At 43.9% G+C, this 26,023-nt stretch overlaps 2 protein-coding genes across 38 annotated transcripts in view; one reads left to right on the plus strand and one right to left on the minus strand.

Moving 5' to 3' along the window:
* The window catches only part of KHDRBS3 (KH RNA binding domain containing, signal transduction associated 3), a 196,766-nt gene extending 182,236 nt beyond the window's left edge, over positions 1 to 14,530 (minus strand). For 10 of the 21 annotated variants that reach the window (XR_013528082.1, XR_013528080.1, XR_013528079.1 and 7 more), the window contains exon 1: positions 13,285 to 13,807. Coding sequence is in view for 6 of the 21 variants with exons in the window: in XM_078353122.1 (XP_078209248.1) it covers positions 13,285 to 13,372 (88 nt within the window). In the remaining 15 variants the exon portion in view is untranslated. Of the gene's footprint in view, positions 1 to 8,189; positions 8,334 to 10,801; positions 12,486 to 13,284; positions 13,808 to 14,300 lie in introns of those variants that run through there. The other 11 variants (XR_013528084.1, XM_035277019.3, XM_078353126.1 and 8 more) reach the window with 5 other exon arrangements.
* LOC144579753 (uncharacterized) lies at positions 13,933 to 25,986 on the plus strand. Of its 17 annotated transcripts, none has more exons than XM_078353129.1 (6): positions 13,933 to 14,306; positions 15,179 to 15,695; positions 16,377 to 16,558; positions 16,991 to 17,210; positions 17,592 to 17,686; positions 18,838 to 25,986. In XM_078353129.1, exons 3-6 carry the CDS (start codon positions 16,467 to 16,469, stop codon positions 18,989 to 18,991), a joined length of 561 nt encoding a protein of 186 aa, XP_078209255.1. In that variant the 5' UTR covers positions 13,933 to 14,306; positions 15,179 to 15,695; positions 16,377 to 16,466; the 3' UTR covers positions 18,992 to 25,986. The 17 variants fall into 17 exon arrangements, 10 of the variants coding, with proteins under 10 accessions (XP_078209255.1, XP_078209253.1, XP_078209262.1 ...); XM_078353127.1 differs by having other exon boundaries at positions 13,933 to 14,160; XM_078353136.1 differs by having other exon boundaries at positions 13,933 to 14,160; positions 18,874 to 25,986.
* The last annotated feature ends 37 nt before the right edge of the window (positions 25,987 to 26,023 follow it).

Consider the following 26,023-nt stretch of genomic DNA (forward strand, 5'->3'; position numbering starts at 1 on the left):
AACAAAACAAAAAACAATAAAACTTATTTAATAGAAATTCTATAAGGCACTTTGAGACCCAGAGCATAAAAGCCAAGGGAGGAAGGAAGCTCGGTTTCCCATATGATCACACAAGGACGCTTCACAGAGCCAAGGATTGCTTTGTGACCCAGAACATTAAACCATTCCTTTGAATTCTAGAGGAAGGAGCAAGCAGAACCTCAGGCTGCTTCTCACAGACTAGGAATGGCCCGCTGATCACCAGAGAAGCCACGCACCAGCAGGTTTAAAATCAACTTTCCAATTTTTGAAATTAGATAAAAATGTAAGCAGTAATTAAAGCCTAATTTATTTTAGAGTTATCAGAGACACTTTAAATGGAATGAACACGCATCTTTATGCTCAAGCTTCTGGTATCCACTGTGATGTTCTCTAGTACCTGGTGTCTTTCAGTGTCAAACATGCCCTTGATGGCAGTCTCTGTGCATTAACAATAGGTGGTCCTTCCTAATGGCATACTGTTCTCTGAGAATGGGATCACTCCCGGATTTGTCACTGCTGTAATAAAATCCTTTTTTGAATAAATTAGAGCAATAAATTACATTTAAAAAACTGAAGAAACAAATCTATTCTGAGACAATAAAAGGGTGTAACTTTGAAATTTTTCACCCAATTGATTGGTGCTGGAGTCTTGCTGCTCAGCTGAGCCTACAAAGAATGCCAGAGACACCAGACCAAAGTCGGGGTCACGTCTTCTGCCTGCAGTATGTCTATGCCTCGAGAGATGCTTTCATTAAGGAAAAGCAACTATTTCATCATGACAAGAAAAATACCCTCGCAAGTTTATAAAATAATTTTTCTCAGTATTACTTTGCATATTGTGTACATTAATGTTTTTAAAAACCTTTGTCTTTAAATAAGGACCTCAATAAATTGACAAGTCATAAGACACTGATGTCCAAAAGATCCAGGAGAGGTCTGCAACAGAAAGAGCCCCAAATTATTCATTCATTCATTCATTCATGCAAATAACTTTTATTGTGTCCCTATTGTGGATGGCATGAGTACAAATGAATTTTACTAATTTTGGTAATAAAGCTTGGTCCCCTAGTTTCTCAGGTGAGAGTGGGGAAGGGTAAGCAGACCACAGCCCACGGCCAAATCCAGCACACTGCCTGTTTTTACAAATAAAGTTTTATCAGAACACAACTACTCTAATTCATTTACGTAGCCATGGATATGGCTGCTTTTCTGCTACAACGTCAGCAGTTGAGTTGAATGCACACAAAATATTTACTCTTTAGCCTTTACAGAAAAAGTTTGCTGGCCTTAGGCTTAGAGTTTAGCATAAAGACAATGAAAGTACAGCCATAGATAGGTATCTACTTCCCAGCTGTCTGATGAAACAGCCTGAAAGCAATGACCACCAGCACTCCAAATCCTGGCTTCTAAACAGCATTCCACACTAAAGGAACCAGGGCACCTTTGGGAAAAAATGGCTGATTCAAGGGCTAGGGCAAGCAAGCACATGATGAGCATGGAACAAGAAGCTGTTACAGATCGTTAAAAAAATACTGCTGGGCGTGGTGGCTGACACCAGTAATCCTAGCTCTTTGGGAGGCCAAGAAGGGGGAGTGGGGGGGATCACCTGAGGTCAGGAGTCCGCGATCAACCAAGCCAACATGGCGAAACCCCATCTCGACTAGAAATACAAAAATCATCAGGGCATGGCAGCACGTGCCTGTAATCCCAGCTACTCTGGAGGCTGAAACAGGAGAATCACTTGAACTCTGGAGTCTGAGGTTGCAGTGAGCCAAGATCACACCACTGTACTCCAGCCTAGGTGACAGAGCAAGACTTTGTCTCAAAAAAAAAAAAAAAAACAACCAACCAAAACCTAACACCACTTACAGAATGATCCTCTCAAATGGACCTAGGAGCCAGAGCACAAGGCTCCCAATGGCCAAATCTTAAACAATCTGAGCTTCAATTTACACGGTGATAATAAAGGATTATAACCCACCAAATTAAAGAAAAATGCATAAATTTAGAAGACAGATAAGATAGAATAAGAAAGAGGGAAAGAGGGATTGAAAAAGAGAGAAAGGGAGAAAGGAGGGGAAACGATTCCTTTTCAGTAGAATATCAACGAGTAAATGTAGACGGAATGACTGTTAGAAAATTACCATTTTACAACAATCATAGTAATAATTCAGGTAAGAAATGTTAATGGATCTAAAACTTGTAAGGGAGAGGTTAACGAGGAGCAGGATATTTACATAGTGTCAAAGTATCTCCTCAGAGAAGTAATAATTACAAAAGGAAAGTAGAGATTTTACAGAGGAGAAAACTGGCGGCACCTTAAGCAAGTGACTGAAGTTCTCACCAGAAACGATGCAGACATTGTGTGCTCAAGGTATGGGGGACTGAGAAGGACACACCATCACCTCAGTGGCATTCCTGTCACGACAGACTGACATAAACCGAATTTTAAGGAAACATCAGGCAACTACATGGAGAGGCATTCTACAAAAAACTGGCCTTGAATACTTTTCCAAAATGCCTATCATGAAAGGCAAAGGTGGACAAAGCAGCTACCACAAACTAAAACACTAAAGAGGCCTGACACTATACAAAATGTGTGATCTGGAATTGTATCCTGTAAAAGACAAAACCGGAACAAGGGGTGCCATCAGCATGTGAGCTGTAGATGAGGTAACCACACTGTGTGGTTGCTGAACTTCCTAATTTGGATCATTGTACTACAGTTATGAATGGGAAGGCCCTCATCTTTAGTAAATACACGCCAAGGTGTTTAAGTATTCAGGGGTAAAGAGACCATATTACACATACCTGACTCTCAAAGGAGCCATGAAACACATCACACACACACAGGATGATGGAACCAAGACGGCAAAATCTCAACCGGGAATCCTGGCAAATGGGTACACAGGATTGCACAGCATTATTCCTCTGTAAGTTTAACATTCTTTCCAAATAATTTTTTAATCCCAGGAAGAAGAAATAAAGTTCTTAAAAGGGGGAAGGAGGAGGAAGGAAGCAGACAGGTAAACAACTACAGTAGGAATACCACGATGCTATGGGAACACAGGAGGCGAAATTTATCATCTGGAGGAGGCAGGAAGTTACACCTTGCTGCCCCAGTGGTTTCCTTTGTCTTGCAATGATCTCTGTATTGGTTAATGGTTCTTTGAACAAGACTCCTCAAAAAAGCCCATCCTGACCCTGGGACAAGCCAGATGTCATCCTCGGAGTCCCCAAAACCTCCGTGCATTCTTCTACCACAGCATTTAACACATTCCTAAAATTGTTCGGTCTACATGTTTGTCTCTTCCACTGGATTAGAAACTATTTGATTAAAAAATGATGGTGATAATGGCAATGATGGCAGCAGCAACCATTTCCTCTGTACTTACTACATGCCAGGCACGACACTAAACGACTCTTCACACACATCTCACTGAAACCCCACAGAACTCCACAGGCCATTTTCTTCTCTTTGTTTTTTTTGTTTAATCACCATTTTCCAGACATTGAAGTGAGGCTGAGAGGGGTTCATGTATCCAAGGTCAAAACACAAAGAAGTGGCACAGCTGAGAGATGAACCCAACTTTGTCTGACTTAAAAATCTGTGTTCTGAACTGATCTTTTTTGCCAAATAGTCTGAATCTGATTTCAGTATCATTTTCAATTACCCGTGGCTTACACATGGTAGGCAAGGAAAAAAAAAAAAAAAAACAGAGTGAGAGAGAGAGAGAGAGAGATCATTTTTCTAAGTGTTTGACTTGTTTATATTTTTTGAACACACCCAAACTTAAAGTAAGAACATAGGCAGCACAGGTAAGTAGGAGAAGCTAGCCCTAAAAGAACAAAAACAAAAAAATTTCGAGCAGATAATTCACTACACTGGGAGCTAACCAAAGGCTGAGGTACAGAATTCACATATAAAAGATGATATATGAGGAACAGAAATATAAGTGTAATAATCTCATCTTAGATGCAACAAATATATTCTACGTTAAAAATTTATAGTGAAATTACACAAATATGAAATAACTGTCATTTAATCTTTTTTTTTATTTTTAATTTTGGGGGACATGGTAAGTGTACATATTAATGAGGTACATGAGATATTTTGATACAGGCATGCAATGCATAACAATCACATCAGGGAAATGGGGTACCCATCCCCTCAAGCATTTATCCTTCCTCTTACAAACAATCCAAGTATATTCTTTTGGTTGTTTTGAAATGTATGACAACCACTGGGATGGCATCCTGCCATGTGCAGATGAGGGAACAGAGGCTCAGTGAGGTAAAGTCATGGTCCAGAACTCACAGGTCCATAAATGAATAAAGTGAAAACCCCTCAAGAGTATAAATTGTTTAAATCCTGAGCACTCATTAACAGTACTCAGCCCTGCCAAAAATTACTAAAACAGGAAACGTGGCTTTGTCCAAAATTCTTCCCACATCTGATACGTGGTACTCATCAAGTCTCAGCCCACTCAAGTCAGTAAACAGAAGGCAAGAGGAAGCAGAAACTTCCATACCAACTGACAAATCTTTTGTTACTACTGTGTGCTTCCTTACACAAATCATATTTGGGAATTTGACTTACATACTCCAAAGCAATTAACTGTGAGGAGTATAATTTTCCCCAAAAATAAACATATTACAATGGCCAGTAACCAAAAGTCAGACTATCCTAACAAGTTCTTTGACAAAAGCTTTCAATTTAATGCTTTTGGAATATATTTTTCTTTAGGGCACACTGATTCCTATAATATGTTAGCTTTATAACCCTGAACAAGTTATAAATCCCTCTAACCTCCATTTCTTACCTGTAAAAGCAGAACAACAAAAGTAAATTCACGTGGTAGTCACAGGATTAAAGGAAGAAAGGTGTGAAGAACCTACCTATACAGTGCCAGGCATACCTTAGGCACTTGAGAAATGGTGGCTACAAAAAAAGTCATGGCTTTCTGCAAATATTGATTAACAAGTATTCCTCTTAAGATATTAGAAATATGAAAAATACCAATGCATAAAAATAAAAAGCAATGAACGTTTATCGATCAAGACTCATTTCAGTTCAGAAATAGCTGCGTAAGAGGGTAACCTAGCTATGTGGAGCGCCATCTAGTGGAGGAAAAGGAGAGCACAAACAGCACAAACGTTGCAGTAGGTAATAAGGAAAAATGATGAAAATGAAAACTGCCCAGTTTCTTCATCATAGTTTCTATATTTTCTCCCATGGGAGCTCGAATCAACAGTGACCCTAGGTATAAGATAGATGTCAAAAAGAGATATTTAAAAGGGTGCCCTCACATACTCTTGCCCTTTATCATACCAAGGAAGAACATCAATAATACACTAGTAACGCCTTTTAAAGTCAAATCCTTAAAATAGCAGCAGGGGCTGATTGGTGAAAAATTACAAAAATGTGCAAAGTTATGGAAATTTGCAGCTTGCCAATTCAGAGTAAGATACCTTGTGCTTGTGGAGAGAGGCTGCTGGCTGTCCAGACATGTTTTAAGATATGCAGTCATAAAACTGTTTATGGAAGCTTCATTTGTTAATTTAAGCTTCAGGTGCTGTGTCTTGAATAGCATAATAAAAATCAATCAGAGCTGTTGCTAATTTTGTGCATGATATTAATGAAAGAAGCTTCCTAAAGACTGAATTTCTCCTTTAATATTTCCTGGATTGGAAAACTAAAATAATTCCCACAACATAAAATTGCCCCAAGAAATGAAAGTAGATGATTTATGTATTAAATTATTATTATATACATCACATCTGAAAAGCGATGTCAATACTCACACATCTTAGAACATTTAAAAAAATAGGAGGTAATGTTTATTAAGCAACTACTATGTCTTAGACACTGTACTTAAACAGCATCCCTACAAAGAAGGCATAAGGTCCCCAATTTTACAGACAGGGAAACTGAGGCTCTGAGAAATAAAGTATCTTGCAGGGAGTTACAGACTAGAATGCTGTCACCTCTCCTAATCATGTGTCCCTTTCTGCACCAGCTCATTCCTTGCTGAACAACTGTTTCCCAAGTAAATGCCACCCAGCAGATGTTGCCACTGGTCAAAAAGTTCCTATGGCATTTTGCCATGCTCCTGTGTGCCCTCTGTACAGTATGCAATCTTCCCTGCTCACCAGATCACTGGTCCAATACCACGTATTTAATTTGAAGAACTGCATAATCCAAATTCCTGACAAAAGTAAAAGACGAAACACAAGATCCAGTGAAAGCTTCCACCCCTATCTGCTGCTGCTTCAAACAGGTACCCTACATAGTGTCGTACACACAGGTGGGCAGACAAAGATCTGAATCCTGGTTCACCGCTTACTAGCTATGTGTCCTTAGGCAAATGATGTGACGTTCCTGACCTCAGTTTTCTCATCTATAAAATAAGGTAAAATGACTTACTCTTTTAAGACTGTTAAACTAATTAAATGAAATGACATACATAAAGAAAGTAAACCAAAAAAAGGCTCTTGATAAACGGTAGCTGCTATTCTTAGCAATTGCAGGGCAAGTATATTCAAACATATTCCTCCCTTCTAGAAAGCCAAAAGCATCATCTGTGGTAATACTTGTTTTTCTTTTGTGAACCTATTTTTAGAAGACAAAGAATTACAAATATACGATACACTGACAATATCCCTGATATCATATCCCAACCATTTTTGTGATAAAGCATTAAAATACAAACAGCACTGCACGTCTAGGAGAATCCTTCAAGGGGCAGAACTTCAGAAAGAATTTCATTTACTTTCTACACAGAATGTTTGTCTATTTTCTTTTTGGTCACTGAAATATAAACATATTTAAAAATCCTTACTGTGAATGCTTACCAAAGACTGAAAAATACTGCTGGAAAGCATAGGGGAAAAAAAAAGTGAGCTTGCCTTTTTGGCAAAACACATTTTCAGTAACCTCTTTTAAAAATTCATCACCAATGGAAATTCCTAAGAGGCTTCTACTATAATGAAACTTGTATTTAAAAACAACAATGCTGAATTCTGTCCTTTTATCTCTTTTCTTAAAGTATCTTAACAAAACACTGCAGACTTGATTTAAAATTTCAGCCTGACTACTTATAAGCTGTGTACCTTGACTCGGCAAGTTACTTGGTGTTTTTGAGCCTTAGAGGCGTTATGTGAAAAAAGCAAAGGAGGTATGCAGGGAATAAAACCTCCTACCTTGCACGATCTGGTGAGGATGAGAGAGAATGCACAGAAAGCATCTGGCACAGAAGAGCCCTCAACTTGGTAGCTTTTATAATAATCATTATCCCCAATGCCAAGAACACTCTCCTTCTATTGTTTTGGTAAAAGATGTAAGTCATTCTGTCTCCACTCAGTGGGACTGGTGACAAGAGGCAAATGGAGCTTTTGATATCAAAGTTGCTGTCAGCATTCAATTTGCGGCTTCAATTGCTCCTCTGGCTTTTTGGGTTTCCCTTAGGCATCTAAAATGCGGATTAACTCTCTCAGGTAAGAAGCCTTATTTGGCACATGACTAGGGCTTCCAAAACTCTGTTTTCAATCTATTGTCAGAAATATCATTAGGATTTCAGAGAAGGAGAGCTAACTGATGAGAGTGCAGTGATCTCATAAATTCCTTAAGAAGGAATGAAAGTAAATAAACATCTGATTCAAAGCAGATCTGACAGCATCTTCTCATTATCTCCTGGAGAAGGATCCCTACTGTTCAGCCACACTTAAAGAGCTCTGGGACGTTTTTCTGCTTGTTTAGCACTGCATTTCACTTAGAACCTTCTGTCATTGATACGGGCAGAACTGTTAGACTTCATCCCCACCCCCAATTCCCCAATTCAGGTTCTCTAAAGCCGTAAGATGGAAAACTCTTTACTGACTGCTGAATTCCAAATATTCTTTCTGATTCTGCCACCCTTCATGATAATTAACACATAACACTGAAATGAAGACTAGAGTTCCCAAGGGCCCTGTGCTGAGACTTACGCTAGGGGCTGAAAATACAGAGGAAAACCAGGCCCTGCCTTCCGAGGAACTCACTCTTTACCAGGGAAAACAAAGACCCAAATGAGGCAGTGTGATGGGATCACACCCTAAAAGCACTGGGTGTTCTGTGACACCAGAAAATGGGCAATCCAACCCATTCTGAAAAAGGTCAGAGAACTTACCTTAGAGCAGAAATGTGAAGAAGGAAGTATAAAAATGGATGCTATATAATTTATCTTTCAAGTCAGCACAGGCTAGAGGAAAAACAGATGCACGCGAAGAGACCAGCATTTTCATTCTCCTTCTGTCCGTACCTGTACCATCACAGGCGGACGAGTAACTTAACCCTTTAGACCTCGGAGAGTCAGTAGGACATGATAAAAACAATGGACCTGTAAAAGAACAAAGCTGGACCCTTCACTCTGACATTTTATTATTAGAAGCATGTCACTGTGGGCAAGTCACTTTAGTTGTCAGAATCTTGGTTTCTACAATTGAAAAATTGGACTGATAACCGCTCCGTCTCTGACCTGTTACTACTATCGAGATTACAAACATGACCCAGTACCAACGAGTGCCTCAAAAATGTCCACAGGCTGATTTAATAAATCTAAGCCATCCAAACACTAAATATTTCAGGATATTTGAAGAACCAAGATGTTCCTTAGGAAAGAGGGCATCTACAAACTGAAAACTCATTCTCAGACGAATACGGAGGAGAGCAGGGGCTTCTCACCCTTGCAGACTGTGTTCTTCCTCTCTACCCCTAGGACCTAGCACAGATAACTGGCACGGCAGTTTCTCTACAAGCCTGTCACTAATGTCCAATGCCAAAACCCTGGAACTCACAATCACTGGGTCAGTTTTAATCATAATACACTGTATAAAACTCAGAAATGGCATAGCTAACACTGTGAGTCATCACATTTTCTTATAAAACAAAACAAAAAAGAAACTGGTAACACAAAGAACAATAAAAAACTAAAAAGTAAATAATCACATCCTCCTGTGGATGAAACAGAAAATCACAAACTATAGCATGAAGGCTCCATACCTAAACACAATTCTGCAATTCTCATTCTTACTCTCTCACTTTACAAGTCTGTGACATTCAAGCAAATCAGAAACGTTTCCATAAGGGTCCCCCAAAATCAAATTTTAAGCCACCAGGATTTGTGGATTACCAACAGATGTACATAATGTAAAGTAATAATCCTCCCTTTATATATTTTATCCTCCACATTTATTCTAAGTAATACTAAGAGTTGTAATATTGGCAAAATTGATATAAAGCCATTTTGACATATCAACAAAAAACTTTTATCAACCATGACACAAATCTGGACCACCTTAATCTTGAATCCTCTGCTCTGCTTCCTCTTGTAATCAACAACTAAATATGACTTGGCAGTCAGCCAGCCACCAATCCATACATTATATCAGATAATTAAAAACACAGCGTTATGTAATCTTATTTAATGGTTACTTGGCTTGTACTGCAAACCATCCAAACCAATATTGGAGACTTGGATTAAATTATAATGCATAGGACATTTCTAAAGATGTTTTTTAGTAAGAGTCAGCATATCCCCTACTAGCAAATATAACATAAAACATGCAACACTACTTTCATCTCCATTTAACCTCCTTGGCAAGAACTGCCATGTCAATTCACCCTACAGGCACTAAGTGGGTGGGGGGTCAGAAGTGGGATAAAGCATATTTTCTTTGAGTTTTAACATCACATAAACATTAACCATTAATTTTGTTAGAGAAACAAATTCAGAGGGCAGGCGTAGTGGCTCACGCCTATACTATAATCCAGCACTTTGAGAGGCCGAGGTGGGCAGATCATGAGGTCAGAAGTTCGAGACCAGCCTGGCCAACACGGTGAAAACCTGTCTTTACTAAAATTACAAAAATTAGCCTGGCATGGTGTTGCATGCCTATAGTCCCAGCTACTTGGAAGGCTGAGGCAGGGGAATCACTCAAACCCAGGAGGTAGAGGTTGCAGTGAGCTGAGACAGAGCCACTGTACTCCAGTTGGGCAACAGAGTGAGACTCCATCTCAAAAAATAAATAAATATTCAAGAAACAAATTCAGTACCTAGGAGGTAGGAGAGGAGAACCACTTATCATGGGAAAACAAAAATAAAATCAGCGATTAATGCCCACCATGAAACACAAGTCTGGAAAAAATATAAAAACTAGACAGAATTACATTTCTTATTGTCATCCTAGCTCGAGTTCTCAAAGACTATTAGGAAAACAGTAATTCACTTAGGAAGTTGATCAATCTTAATGAATACTGAATTTTTAAAAAACGACTACATCTCATCTATAAACTGTTTCATTATCATAATGCATTGATTATTAAACTAATATACCGGTCACAGGAGGGCCTTAATTCAAAAGTGCCTCTCGGCCTGAACATTAAAATCCTGAAAGATAAATCTACCATGAATATTTGCTTCTTCGAAGAAGGCAAATACAGACAGAAACTTTTTATAAAAATCAGGATAAACTTCCTAAAGGATATATATCATTTCCCATACATTTAAGACAACTGGAAACAATCATAATCATACTAATTACACTGATTTCTGAAGAGTTTTAAGTTAGCAAATGAGAAGTATTTCGTTCCAACTTTTTGGGAAGGCAGAATAAGAAAGAGCAATGGCTTCGGAGATAGACGACCTGAGAATTCAAATTAAATCTCAGTTGTCCACAAGCTTAGATAGCTGGGATCCTCAACTCCCTCCCTGAAAAATGAAGACACGAACATCTTCCTTACCGGGATGCACGTGTGAGGATGAAACCAGCGCCTTGGAAACTTTAAAATGTTATGCAAACTTAAGGCCTTATTAGAGTTCAGAGATACCATAAAATCTATCTATCACATGGCACGCTAAGGTTTGCAGGGCTGACCCACGCTACGATTTAGTGCCGAAACAGCAACTCCAATGTGACTAACTGCTGAAAACATAGTTGCATTAGAGGCAAACACAAATATAACTCAAAAAAAAAAAAAGCTTTCATATAGCCAATGATAAGATGGTCAGATTTAAAAATCAAAGCTTCCTCACAATCACGTAATGTCAGACTCAAGACACTTGTAATCTTGGAGTTACATAACAAAGCATAATTAATATTTAAAATGATAAAGCTTTGCATTCTGAATATCAGCCTGTGATTTACGAGAAAAATGTTTCAGTCTTAAGTAATCTAAATCAACAGTAAGACAAGCATCTGAGCAGCACCTCCTCTTTCCTTCACCTCCTCTTTTCCTTCCTCACATATGAGAACTATATTCTTACAAGAATTACTTTTATGAAAAGTAAGGTTATCGAGTTTAACACCTTAAAAAAAACTAAATGGCAACATTTTCCCAATAAATATCTGTTTCAAGTAACTAGAAGCAATTAACAGTAGTAAAAACACAGAATCCAAAAAATTCTGGATGTTTTAGCAACACAATACTATGGCAACATGGCAGAGAAAATAATTCTGACTTTTAAAATAAGATAACACACTGTACTTTTAGTTTAACTGTTCCTTAATTGAGTACAACCTAACTTTGATTCAGCTTCATTTGGAAAAATGCACTTGAGTTCACACTCGAGAATATTTCCAATGCCATGCACGGATCTCATGCAACGTACAAAGAAATTTCTTTCACAGAGATGACAGCCCAGCAGGCAATAAAAGATACATGTAAATCATCAGGCACAAGGAGTACCAACTCAACTGCAGAACTGTTCAGAGGGCACACAAATCAAACTTAAATTCTCTTCCTTGATTTAGGAATGCATGCCCATTACTTTTTCACGAGTCCATTTTATTAAAGAAATAAAAATAAGCCTGCCATTAAAATAAAATGGGGGAGCTCCATAAGCCTATTTCTGTTCAACAATTCAAACATTCTTAAATTCTTGGAGACAGTAAGAGTCTCTCCACCTCCATCGGTGGACCGCGCACACACACCCTACTCTGAAGAACTGGCTGAAACAGGCAAATACTGGAGGTCACTGTTTTAAAATATAGGTTTCTATATACAAATAGAATATGTCTGCCTCATCTTTCACTTCCAACAATAAAGGAGCCACGGCGAGCATTAAGAGCAGTAGCCCTTATTCATCAAGGGAACTACAGACTTTCAGTGCCCAGTAATTCATGCAAAAGGTAACAGATCTGACCAGATTACGTTGCTGCCATTTCCCAGAGAAAAGGCAGACCAGTGGCCCCCACACCCATCTTCATCTGAAACACGTATTCCAGGAAGGGTAGAACACTGCTCCTGGGAAGGAAGGCTTAATTTACCGGGCATCCCAGCGGATGATTCAGGAAGCCACAGGAGGAGAAAGCCAGGGGAACAGGGTCCCGGGTAGGCGTGCCTCCAGAAACCCCCGTATCCCTGTCCTGCGGTACTTCCCAGGACCTTTCACACCCTGAGCTGGCTGGAGTCGAGTGAAAATGGCAAAGACTCCTTCCTCACCGCTCCGAACCTCAAGCCCGCCACCAATGAGGGTCACCCAACCCGACGCCCCCAGGAAGGGTGCTCTTTTGCCGGCCTCTTCTCCCCTCCTGACTTCTCCAAGGGCCAGCCTGCAAGGCTTGGCATGGGCTGCTCACCCCTGGGGAGGGCTGGCTGCCCCGCCAGGGCTGCTGGTGCCTGGACACAGGAGAGACAAAGGGCTGGGAGGGGGAATTGGGCTCCTCCCCGGGACCACCGAGCTCTTCTCCTCTCAGGTGCTGGGGTCTGACCCCAACCCTCTTCCAAGGTCCCCAAACTTTGCTAACAATCCAAGCACCTGTTCCCTTCGCCTCTTCTGCATTTGAGCCCCGCAAGTCCTTCCATTTTCCTCCAGCTTTTTCTCCAGTGCCTTAGACAAACCAAACACCCTACTTCCCCAAGTCCATCACGCTCCCCTTCCACGAGATAATTCAACCTTGTCCCCAACAAAGCCCCCAATGGTCACTGTCCCCCACCCAGAAGTTTCCCCTGGGTGTCCCCGAGTCTCCAAAGATTTCCTTCAAGTCTCACTCATGAACCCCAGCCTTCTCCGTCCTTTCCAAGCCCCCCAAATTCACATCTGGGTCTTGCCCCAGGTGTCCCACAGCCTCCCAGGTCCCCGCGCAAACGCCCCCGGGGGCCGCCCGGGCCTCCGTCTCCGCCTCGTCCGCTGACAGCAGCCGGCACGGCGGCGCCCCCCGGACCCCGCATTTCCACCCGGCCCCCAACCGCCGCGGGCAGGCAGTTAACGGTCGGCGCCTCACCTTGGTTCACCAGGCGCAGGGCGTGCGTAAAGGAGGGGTCCAGGGAGTCCTTCTCCGCCATCAGCTCAGGCAGGTACTTCTCCTCCATGCTCGCCGGCCGCCGGGCCCGGGACGCGGACTCCAGGCGCACGGGCGGCAGCGCCCGGCAACCCCCGACCCCGCCCGCGCCCCCTGCGGCGCGGACCCGGGGGCCAGAGGCGGCGGCGGCGGCCAAGCCGGGCGGTCGGCTGGGAGGCGGCGGCGGCGGCGGCTGCGGCCCGGGGGCGGGAACCGGCCGCTCAGCCCCTATCCCCGGTGGCCGCCGAGTGCCCAGCGCCGGCGATCCCCGCGCTCTGGTCGCGGGCGGAGGACGAGCGGGAGCGGGCGGCGCGGTTAGGAGAGCCTTCGGGCCGGGCAGGTAACGTGCTCCGCGACCCCGAGGCAGTCCACGGCGAGCCCCGCCAGCCCCGCCAGCCCCGCCAGCCCCCGCCAAAACCAAAGCCACAACCGCGACCTGCACGCCGCGCGCCGCCCAGCGCACTCTGAGCCGCGGCTCCTGGAGCCCCGCGCCTGCCGCCAGCCCCGCCCCTCCCGGCTCCGCCCCACCCCGCCCGCCCCACGCCCCACGCCCCGCCCCCGCCCCGCCGCGCCTGCGCACGGCGCCCACTCGTGAGGACGCTCCCGGCTGCGAGCCCGCCGCGACTAGCGAGGCGCTTGCGAGGAGGGGCGCGTCTAAGGGCCCCTCCCCCGCGCCCAGCGCCCACCTTTGGCCCTGAGGGTCGAGTGGGGAGCCCCACGACGCTCTTACAGCCTTCCAGAGGCACGGGCTGGGAAACTGGGGCTCAGAGAGGTCAAGTGGCTTGCCCAAGGTCACCCAGCGAGTGATCTGGGAAGAAGGTACAAGGGCCGAGCTGGGAAGGGCGCCCGAGTTCGCCCCAACCGCGCTCTGCGGAATGGTAGAGGGACCGCCCGCCCTGCTCTCTAAAGCTCCCTGGACTTCTCTAAGTTATGTCGCGTTGCTGTCCCCTCGTATTTACCAAAGAGTAAGTCAGGGGCGCCGTCCTTTCTCCGCGCCTGAGCTCAGAGCGCCAACCTCCTGAGACCCTGCAGCTCAGAGGTCGGTTACGTAAAAGCGCGTGCCCTTCTGGGCGTCTTTGTCATCCCGACTTGCTCCTTGGTTGCCATTCTCGTAGGTCATAAACCGGCTGTGCCTGGACGCAGATGAGTGAGCCGCGTCTGGGCTCATCCGCTCCCGGGGAGAGGCCCTGGGACGCCCCGCCTGCCGGTGGCAATGCCCTCTGTCCCCTTCCACCCACCCCCAACCCCCAGCAAATGCTCTCCCAGCCCATTTCAGATTTCCCGAGGCGTGTGGAATAAACGTCCCCCAGGAGGCCAAGGACTCCAGTCCTTGTCCTGCCATGTTTCCTGCCTTTTAACACCCAGCTCAAGTTCCGGCCTCAATGTCACCTTCCCTGGCAGCCTCTCAGGACCTCCCTGGCAAAGCCACTCACTTCTCGGTGTCTCCCCAGCTTGGTCAGAGGTCATTCACAAACAGCTGTAATTCTGTTTTCCGTGGGCCATGAGCGTCTCGGGGACAGAGCTTGAGCTTTGTTTTTGAGGGGGAAGGTTCCCAGCCTGTGGTGCAGGGGGCAGGTATTGGGGGGTACCAGAAATGTCCCTTGAAGGAATAAGTCAGTGGCATGCCACTTTCAGCCAGTGGCCTGAGGACAATCCCCACAGTCCCCCAGGAAGTCTCCGCACTCCCCTAGAGGAGTGGGAGGTGGCAGAAGTCTTGGAATATCTAAGTCTCAGACCCCAGTACCCAACTGCCCTCACTCGCAAGAACCCACTGCTCCCTGGGGGAAGGTGCCATTTCAGAGTCCCCAGTAAGAGTCTTCCTCATGTCTCTCCTTAGTCTAAACTTGCAAGAGGCAGAAAAATGACAGTTAAAAGCAAGGCCTCTGGGGTTCAACAGCCTGGATTTGGAATCGTGGCTCTGCTGCTGACTCGCTGAGACCTTGAGCCGGTTTCCTCACCTCAGGATCCTCATCTGTCAAGTGGCGACGACAACCAAACCGATTTCATAAGAAGTTCATGAGGATTAAATGTGTTAACTCTTAATGAAATACCCAAAACAGCATTCCACGTATCCTAAATACTGAGCTAATCTTGGCTTTGGGTTTTTCCCTGCTGCAGGGCCATCCTCTGGGCCTTCTGGGCCTCCCTCGCCTCCCTCGCCTTCCCTTCAGCTACAGCTCCAATGGATGCTGGGCAAACACCCATCTGTGGAATCCTCGCTGCTGGACACAGTGCTTCCCCACAGGCCAACTAAGTGAAGGACCTGGGGCCCAGAGTCAGGCTTGTAGGCTGCTTGTGGCTGCTTCTCTCAGTTCTGGGTCTGTGACTGGCCTCTCAGCCCCAGAAACAAAAGGGTACTTCCCAAACCACCCCCACCCAGAAGGGCAGGAGTACAGATGGCTATATCCCTGGCTTCTACCCACCTCACTATGCCACTTGGTTAATTAACCTGGAGCCTGAGCTTCCCAGTCCCCACCCCCAAAACCTGAGTTCTGCCAGTAGTCCTGTGGGGCAACAGGAGGGACTTATGGGACAATGTCTTTTCCTTTTACAACTGAAGGGAACCATACACCTCTGGCTTATATTCCTGTGTCACAGGACTTACATTCTAGGGTGGGATTCCCTGACAGCTGCTTGTAAAGGGGGAAAGAGTGATGGAGAGTATCTGGGATGAGCACAGAAGAGAATGGGGCCTGGATGCCCAGAGGCTTCATGAACACTTAGATGCTCTCTATTCTAACAGCTATTCTCCCTCTGTGTCTTCCATTCAGACCATCTGCCCCAGTGACAGTCCAGACCTTGAAAAATCACTGTTTTTATTAAGTGCTTATGAATGATCAGCCCTGTGTTTACAGATTTGCATTCGCTATAGTTCTCTCAACACCCTGTAGGGTTATCATTGCTTTCAAAGAAGGAAACTGAGGCCCGGGGCAGTTTAATACCACGCTGCGTAAGGTTCCACAGCTGTTAGCGGGGGATCCCAGGCCAGCCTGACTCTCTGACCCTTCTTTCTCTCCCTGGTTCTGCCTTCCCAGGTAGCAGTCTCGGACACTCCTGACTGGCTCTCTCTCCCTCCCGGATCTGAGCTGGCAGAGTTAGTCCGCCAGCAGCTGGGGAGGAGGGCTATGCACTGGGAAACTGACAGCACGGGCACTGAATCTTCTGCTCCAGACCCTCCTTCTCCGAGAAGCTTCCAAGAGGGCAGGTACCAAGTGCTGTGAGTGCTCATGCAGGGTCCTCCAGGGAGGAGGGAGATGAATGTCTCTGTGAGATGCTCAGGAAATTGTCGCCACCCACCAACCTGGCTGAGCTGTTGGCTATGGAACACCTCCATGCCGTGCTGCACACTCTGCTGATCTTCATGAGATCACCATCCTGCAGGCACTAACCCTCTGATCCTTTTGAAAAGGAGAAATCAGGTCTTGGGAAAGGTGGTGATTTTTCCGCAAGCAGCTGCAGGTGGTTTTCACACTCAGGTCTTTCAGCTTCCAGGCCAAAATACTGGTGTATTCTCTGTAGAATACACCAGCACTTGGGGCTGCTTACTCCATCTGCAGAGTTTGGGGTTAGACTGACCAGACGCTCAGTCTAAACTGGAAGCCCCGTGCTGCAATAAGGAACTGTGGTTGCTCTTTCTTTTCACATCTAGGTCTGGGACTAGCCTCTCAGCCCCAGAGACAGAAGGGTACTTCCCAAACCCACTTCACCCAGTGACACTGGGCCATCGCAGAAAACACAGCAAGTCCCTGCAGTCCCAGCCCCCCCGCCATGGCACTGTCTGCCAGAATCCACACCTGCCTCCTCTTTCCCCACCTGCTGACTCCTGGGGAGAGACAGATGTGTCCTTGACCTTTATGACACCAGCTGCAGTAAGTCAGACAGCAACAGCAACTCAATGTCATCAGAGGAGACACAATGTAGGGAGTGTGTCTATGAGGAAGTTTTCATATTTGCACAGAACTGCTGCTCACACTACCAGCTTCCTCTTCCTCTTGTTTAAGAAAGGTGAATCCTATCCCAGTTACTCCAAAACTCTGCAGTGCCATACTGTGAAGTCCTAATCTGACTGTACCAAAAGCCAGAGAAACCTCAGCTTGGCCCCCAGTTGTCCTGCTTATTGTCCTCCTCACAGGATCATTCTGAGGTTGAAACTGAAGCATTAAGCTCACATAGGTACCATGTGCATTTTAAAGCTTTTCCACTCTCTGTTGTCTCTACACTGCCAGCATTGTTTGTGTTCCTGTTCACAGTTAACACAGCTGATCCTGGTCATCTGCAGACCCCTTTGCCTTCACACTGTCCTCAGAGTCTGCTCAGCTGCCCAACCCCGGTGCCTGGTCCAGAGGTCAGTTCACAGCAAGCACTCAACATTCATTCTGGCTGCATGTCTCCTAAAATGCAGTCCTGGAACAGCACTGCTACCCAGCCACCTGAGACCAATGCATGTGTTATGTAAGACAGGCACCAAAAGATGGCACACCCTTACCTAGGAATCAGTTATGTGTGTGTGTCTCTCTTTCACACACACAGACACACACACATGCACACACGCACACACACACTCCACCCAATGTGAGGATGGATGGAATCAGACCTTCAATCCCAGTCACTCACATACCTGAAGACACCTATCCTTCTGTCTCTGTACCCACCTGCCCTACAAATCTATACCCTCCTCTCAGTATTTGGTAGATGGAAACTTTAGTTTCTCTCCTCGGATCTCTTCTTTGACAAAAGAATCCAGTCCTCCTCGATGTCTTTCTGCAGCTTAAAAACAAAACAAAAAAAAAAAAAAAAAAAAAAAAAAAAACAGGCAGAGCGATATTGCGCACACACCCCCTAGTGGCCACATGTGGAAACACATGCCCCACAAAGTTCGCGTTGGGGTTGATAACCGCGAGGGTTTGAGAAGGAAACCCCAGATAGCAATTCCATCCTAGGAAGGCGGATAGTGAAAGATGATTTTATGTGGAAGACAGTAAAGAGGAAAAAGACAAAGAAAAGGGGGCAGGAAAGAAAAATGTGATGGAGAAAAGGAAGACAGAACAAAAGGAAGATTAAAGAGAGGTACATAGAATAGGAGAGAGAGGAAAATAAGGGAAGCTTAAAGAAGGGATGTTTCTCAATGTTAAGTCTTTCTCTATTTCAAATATAGGCACAAAAGGTAATAATGTAAAACAACACTAACTGGTGTGTCCAGGGTCATCTGGCCATCCTGTAGCACAGGCAGGTGGGGACAGATGAGCCAAGGATGAGAGGGGACAGGGCCTGTATCTGACCACATCACTGCCTGACTTGGTAATATTTTCAAAATCCAAAGCTTTCTCTATCCCTATTTCTGAGCTTGTTAAGGGTATCTAATAGCAGTTGTTCTTTTCCTATTTTATTGAGGTCTGATGAGAACAGTAAAGATTTGCAGAGAAAACCCTGAAAAGTGCTCTAAGCTCTTGGACATAACCATCACAGAAATGTGTTTTATTACTTTTCTCAATGCAGCAAAACCCCTCTATCTTTTACTTCCTGGCCTAAAAGGTTATATGTGATGCTGGAGTGCCCAAAGTACTTGCTGTATTTCAACAATGCGTCAAGTCATCACCACCTCAAGTGCTTTGGAAGATGCTGTGATTTGGAAAGCACTGTCGAAATGTAAAACATTATTGCCACAGTAGTAAAAATATCTGTGTCCATCTCCTAATCCACTATTTCTTGTCAGGATGCATAGAGATACACACAAAGCAATTCCATCCACATTAGCAGAATGTTTTACAGCAAAACTGCCCATATCTGAGTTTGGCAACATAATCAGAAACAAAATATTTCTGTCAGTGTCAAGTTACCCTTAGTGTCTGAACAGCTACCAAGGGGGTGATAAAGTGTTTAGTATCCACTGCAAATGTGAACATCCGGTGCTCATATAAAAACGCCAACCTGGGCTCGTGTTTTTCTTTAGTTAAGAAAGGAAGAAACAAACTTAACAAAAATGGCTGTGGAAAAAGAATGGACATAAAGCTGAGATTGTGTACTTACGTTAGATCATTGAATTACAAGAGAAACATTTCTTCTCAAAATCAAAGTAGGCTTTTGTTGGTGACCCAACTGCAGACTCATTGAAAGTCTCTGTAGATTTCATTCTTTGGTATCTCTCTAGCATAGGACTAGCCTTCCAACTACTATCAGCCTCACCATGTCTGGGTTTATAGCAGGGTGACACAGAACACCTCAAAATTCATTGCTTGTTGTTAATGGAGGGACGAGGGTTACTGGTTATACCTGGACAACCTTGATCAACTTCATCATGCCTCTGATGACAGCTGGCATATGGGAACACTCCAGCTTCCTCTAGCAAATGTTATCCTGAGAGCAAATTCTCTCTCAGTCTTCATAGCCCTACTTGTTGGTCTGCAAGCAGCAGTAACTTATATATACAAACTCTCATGATCCATGCACAGTTCAACAGTAAGTTACCCTTGAGCATATGGCGGTTGAGGCCATGAGCTGAGGAGTCTGCTGCTGCTGTGGGCCTGCCCCTGATAATCTGGAAGGTTTGGGGCAAGGCAGTGCCTTTGGGCCTCTTTTTCTGCACTTGAAAATGAAGGCAATATCACCCCCTTCCCTGCAAACAGTTACTTTAGGACCTCATTGAGCTGAATATATTTAAAGTGCTTATCACAGAGCCTGGCACTCCAGGGGCACAGAATGGGTGCAGCTCAGCAGACCAGCACCATCCAAATGTGAGCCACATGTGTAGTTCTAAATTTTCTAGAAGCCAGTTGACAATGTGTAAAGAGACAGATGAAGTTAGTTTCAATAAGGTTATTTATTTAATCCAATATATCAAGAATGCCATTTCAATACGTAATCAATACCTTTAAAATATTAACGAAATTTTACATTTTTTCTTTATTTTGACTAAGTCATTGAAATCTGGTGTGTAGTTTGCACTTACAGTACATCTCAATCCAAGGTAAAATTTTCAACAGCTAAGGCAAAATATGGTTCTATCCAAACTATGAAATTGTGTTAATGGAAAAATACTTTACACTGCTTCTATTGTAAAATTTAACTTCAATTAATTAAAATAACATTAAAACCAGTTATTTACTCATGAGAGCCCCAATTCAAATACTCATTAGCCACATGTGGCTGGTGGCTGTGGTGTCTTCATTCCACCCTGGGCATCATGGCCCAATTCCAGGCAGGAGTAAGGAAAAGGGAAAGAGCTAAAGGGGAAATTCTCAGCACCTGTTGAGTCTGCTCAGCTGGTAGGGCTCCTTGTTGGAAGCTTCATCAAATGGCTTTTGCCGAAGTATCGTTAACCAGACTGTATCACACATGGATGCCCTTATTTGCAAGGGGCAGAGCTGGTAACTATGGTGTTTTCCCTGGGCACATTGCATTGTCCAACAAACATAGGATTCCTCAGTCAGTAATAAAGGACAATTGATGTTTAGGAAGCAACTGTCAGAGCTGGCATCTGCAATTATGACCACTTCAACTCCTGGTGCTATTACTATACAACTACCATCATAATCTCAGATGATCTGGAGGAGGCACTCACAAACAATCTAGAAAGAAATGAAACAAGTACATTTTATGCTGGTTCAAGAAAACAAAATTCCCTTTACTGCATCAGATCTGACAATTCAGCCAGGTATGACCCAGGGAATCAGAAGAGCCAGGAAAGGGAGGGCAGGAGGACTGGACTGCCTTTCTGAGTGGACTCTGGATACTAGGAAGAAGTAGTCTTCTAGGCAGAACAAGGTGTGTTGTGAGCAGGAAATCCCTCCCTTTTGGGGCTGAGGGAGAAGCTGTGGCTCAAGTTAGAGCTGGATGGGGACTAGCTGTAAGCACCAGGAGGGAGACTAGCTGGAAGGCAGGTGTGTGGCCCCTGCTATGGCCCGCCCTTTCTTACATGCACCAAAGATGTTTCCTTGGGCTCAGCTGTAGCTTGGAGGTCTTTGTTGAGATGCTGGCTTCCTGTGCTCTCATTTCCCCACTATGCCTCTGCTCATTGTTAAGCAGGAACAGATGCACTGTGAACCTCAGTATTATCTAGATATGGCCTTGTTTCTTCTTGGAGAGTTGCTTAAAAACCTAAGCCTCAAGGGGGGATCAATATTATGACCCTTTCATAGGCCAATTGTGAGGGTGAGATGAACAAATGCATGCAAAATAACTTCAGCCCCCAGCACAGTATTTTTTTAATAAACTTTTATTCTGAGTTTTTTCTTACGCTAGCGTGAGTTTTGTGTTTTATTTCGTGTATCCTATAATTTTATGTATTGGTCAGAATCCTGGCAGGAAGCAAAGGGTACACTCAAAAGGAGCCATCAAAGAGAGTTTCATAAAGAGCTATTTACAAGTTGTGGGAAGGGCAAAGAGACACACAGAGAAGAGTTTAGCAGTCTAGACCTCCAGTGGGAGACCTTCCTATCCTGTGCCTGAAGAGGCCAGGGCAGAGGAGATGTCAGAACCTGATTGAGCTGTGGAGGTGGGAGCAGGCCTCCAGCAGGAGCTGTGGCTGAATATAGAACACACCAGCCCTGCTGAACAGTGGCAGGTCCAGGAAGGAGCCAAGGCACTAAGCACGCTGGCCTCACTCTTCCACCCTCTGATCTACTGTGAATGCCTCCCACTGGTTGAGTTGGAACTGAAGCCAGGGGTCAGGGGAGACCGATTGATGTATCCCATAAAGGTAAATTTCTCAGGATAGAGACTGAGGTTGAAAAACCTGGAGAATAGATCTAGGGGAGGCAAAGAAGACCAAATCCCTTTGCAAAGTGCAGTAGTAAATAATTTTACCTTAAATATCTGAAACTCGCTTAGTGGATTTCTACTCTGGTTAATTATGTTTTCTCTCTGCAGTGTTTGGTATCCTCATTCAGATTATGCATATACATGGCTTCTGGTTGAGAAGCCAGAGACAGAGAGATGTCCTGGTGCCACAGACAGAGCACAGGTTCTGGGCTCTTCTGGAATTTTACACCATGCCTCTCTCATTAACTCACTATGTGATCTAGAACAAGTTAACAGGCCACTCTGAACCAAGCTCTCTAATCAGTATCATGGGAGGAAAAGCGGTCACCTCGCTGGGTAGTTGTGTACATTAAATAAAGTAGTGTGTCTTCCATGACTCTGCTACCCTGTGGAAGCTGTAGACACAATGGCTAGGAGCTCAGGTTCTCAAGGTAAAATCTGTGGGTTCAAATCCAAGCTCTGCCATTTTTAGGTTCTGTGTCCTTGGGCTAATTACTTAATCTTTTAGTATCTCAGTTTCCTTATCCATAAAACAGAGAAAAATTGTCCCCACCATGTAATGTGGTTGTGAGAATTAAATGTTCAATGTCAAGAAAAGTGATTGGGGCAGTGTGTGGCACTTGCCAACACTCAATGCCCCCAATTATATGTAAAGCACCAAGCCGCACGCAGTGTGTACCCAATACCAGTTGAATGCCCTTCTTTCCTTCAAGGGAAGTGTGAGGCTTGATCAGCACTAAGGACATGGACAGCACCCTGTTGGACACTCCCAGAGTGGCTTTGCCCTGTTAGATCCAAGACCAGCAAGTGCTGGAGGCATAGGAGCAGGAAAAAAGGATACACTAGGGCCCATGGATGATGGCCCACAGTCCTCAGGTGAAGGAAAGCACAAGAGCTGCAGCCCCGACGCTTCTGCCCACGAAATAACTGGTCTTCTTCATCCAAGTATAGGGCTGCCTAGCACAGTAGTTAAGATACTAATCTAAGGAGCCAGCTTCACTCTAGCGGTGTGATTCTGAGCTAGTTACTTAACATCTCTGTGCCTCAGTTTCCTCACTTGTACAAAGAGGATTACAATGGCACCTACCTCATCCTCACTGAAGATGAAATTAGTTAAAAGTTGAAAGTGCTCAGAACAGGGCAAGACATATGGTAAATGCTTTATAAAGATTTCTTAAATGAAGAGAAAAATCTCAGTTCAGTAAACAAATTTTGCCCAGTTGATTTCCCTAGTGTTCAGTACTGGTCTGAGTACTGTCCCTCTCTTGGGTGCTGAGATCAAACAAAAACTGTGCTTCTCTGTCCAGGATAAAGATAGAAAATGCTTAAGTCAGCAAAATTAAGAAGCCATACATTGATACAAGTCACTCAAATCCACTGTTTAGCATTCTACAGTCTGAGAATAATTTGATTTTGTAAAAGTCTCACAGACAAAAAAAGGCTTGCCAATATTTCCTGATCAAGGGACAACAGACTTAGCCAATTGGAATGAAATTCTTGCTCCCTCTTTACTAGCTTGTTTGCGTGACTTGGTCAAGTTATTTCACCTTTCTTTGAGCCTCCATTTTCTCACCTATAAAATGGGGATAATAATTCCTATGTCAAATATTCCTATAGGCATATAGCAGGTACTTAGTAAATGAGAGTGGTTTCCTTCTACCTTTCATCTTTGAAGGTCTATGAATGTGGAGAAAGTCTAAAAAAATCCAGTTTGGGAGACTGAATTTCACATAAGTCATCAGTTAGTTAAGCATCAACAAGTTTGAAGCCAAATGTCCATCAGGGTTTGTTTGTTTTCCTAACCAAGCACTATACGGCAGTTTTTCCTTCCTGTGCCAACCAGAAAGAAGTCTCTATTGTTTTACTTTGAACAAAGGGGCTGCTTCCTCAGAGGCACAGCAGGAAATGCAGATTTTGGAGCCCAGCTTTGCAACCCCAAGTATGTGATAACTTTTAGCAAGTGACAACTTTTCTAAGCCTTGGTTTCCTCAATGGTAAATATTGACCTTATAAAAATATCGGGATGAATTAAGTAATACTTTATACATACAATTGCCTGCACACCATATAGGCTCAGTAAATGATAATAACCATAGTAAGCTCATGTATCCTTGAATAAAATTAGGCTTCTCATCAAATCAAACAGACTGTATAAAGTAGATAAGAAAAAAAAACTCCAGAAATTGCTCCTGCACTGATTTTTCTAGATGTTCTAAAACATAGGGAGGAATAAAACGTTATGTTCCAAAGAAATAATGTCACTTCTGTTGAAGAAGCTGTTAAGTTTTAATGACATGAGAACAATTCACTTCAAGTAAAGGCCACAGAGATACACCCAAGGCTGGAAAATTTGCTTCTAGGCAGGGCTTTAAAATTAGCTGAGAACCTGAGGCTGTATGGGGAGGGCTGTCCTGGTCAGTCGTTGAATAGTTTCACCAAGATGTCAAGTTTTCTTTTATAACAGGCCCTCCAATTAGCCTAAGACCCCTTAGAACAAACAAAATCCCTAATTAAAGGATTACTATGGTCTTGTTTTTGCTTTTGCATCTCTACCTTTCTTAAAAGAGTTGTCCATCCTCTTAGAAATAGCTTTTATTTTGTTCTTCTTCCCCTAGTCTCCAACTCTTATTCTCTTTCAGTGTTTTCTGTCTCAATGAATGGCCTCTCCATTATTCCAGAAACCTGAATGCCTCTCCGTCCCCTTCACTCCCACAGTGACTGTCAGCCTTTCCTCTTGCTCTTCCTTCTAAATATTTTCGGATTCCTTGCACTTTTCTCCCCTACTCTCTCTTCTCCACAGTCCTCTCATTGGTCTCATGCCCTCTGGCCTCCCTCTTTTCCATTATCTACACTGTACCAAGACTGACCTTTAAAAATACAAGGCTGGTTTTCTCATTGTCTCTTGAAACCTTTCAGGCGTCTCCAGTGCTGTTGGTTTGGATGAAGACCAAGCTATTGAGCCAGGAAGGCCCTGTGCAATTTGGTCCTGACTAATTTGCCAATTTCTTCTCATATTACTTTAGCCACATAGATCTTTGGGTTTGGGGGAATGTACCATAAATGAATTGAATGGATGCTCCATAACCTACAATGGCTCCTTTTGCTCATAGGATTAAAGTTTAATATTCTTCTGACTCTGGCTATTGACCCATTTCCATCATTTCCTTCTATCGCGTACTACTCTTCTTCCTACCAAGAGAACAGTTTCTTCCGTGGCTGGTGTCTCTCCCTGGGGGTGTCATAGGCTTATAAACCTCAAGTTCTGATCCCTCTGCCAGAATGTCATAATGGTGAATTAAGATAGAGTCAACAGATATTCCACAGCCTTAACCCATCAGCCCATCACACATGCACATGCTTGCACACATGCATTTACACATAGCTACATATACATGAGCACATGAACACATGCACACAAGTACACACACACATGCACACACACACACACTGCTCCCCAGATTGCAGCACCTAAGCCATCACCTGGGAACTTAAAAAGCTCAGTAAACCAGTGTAGTAAATCAGTAGAGTCAGAGATACAGCTACTGTTTCTGAGCACAGAAAAAAATCTCATCGCTAGCATCATAATTCCTTTGTATTCTTCCCCTTGGTACTCATCTCTAGATTGACTTCAGTGTTTACTGACTGTATATGATGTGCCTGCTACTACTTCAGGCTTTGGAACAGGTTCCCTACCCTCAAAAAGCACGGAGTCTAGTGGAGGGGCATACATACTACTTACTAGCTTAATGGCCTTGAGGAAGTTACTTAGCCTCTCGTGTCCCAGGTCCATTATCTAAAAAATGAAAATATCAGTGTCATCTTCACAGCATTATTATGGAATGAATTAAACTCACATGTCAGTTGCTAAGAGCTGGCCTCATAAGACTGATGTGAAATATAAGGAGACAATACAAGAAAAGTGCTT

The sequence above is a fragment of the Callithrix jacchus genome, chromosome 16 (assembly GCF_049354715.1).
Source record: "Callithrix jacchus isolate 240 chromosome 16, calJac240_pri, whole genome shotgun sequence".
NCBI lineage: Eukaryota > Metazoa > Chordata > Mammalia > Primates > Cebidae > Callithrix > Callithrix jacchus.

Excerpts from the sequence above, each read along its gene's own strand:
- LOC144579753 (XM_078353129.1), top strand. The coding sequence starts at position 16,467 with ATGCACTGGGAAACTGACAGCACGGGCACTGAATCTTCTGCTCCAGAC. Across the intron at positions 16,559-16,990 it reads GAGGGCAGGTACCAAGTGCT|GTCTGGGACTAGCCTCTCAG; the intron begins GTGAGTGCTCAT and ends TTTCACATCTAG. Across the intron at positions 17,211-17,591 it reads CCTTTATGACACCAGCTGCA|TTAACACAGCTGATCCTGGT; the intron begins GTAAGTCAGACA and ends TCCTGTTCACAG.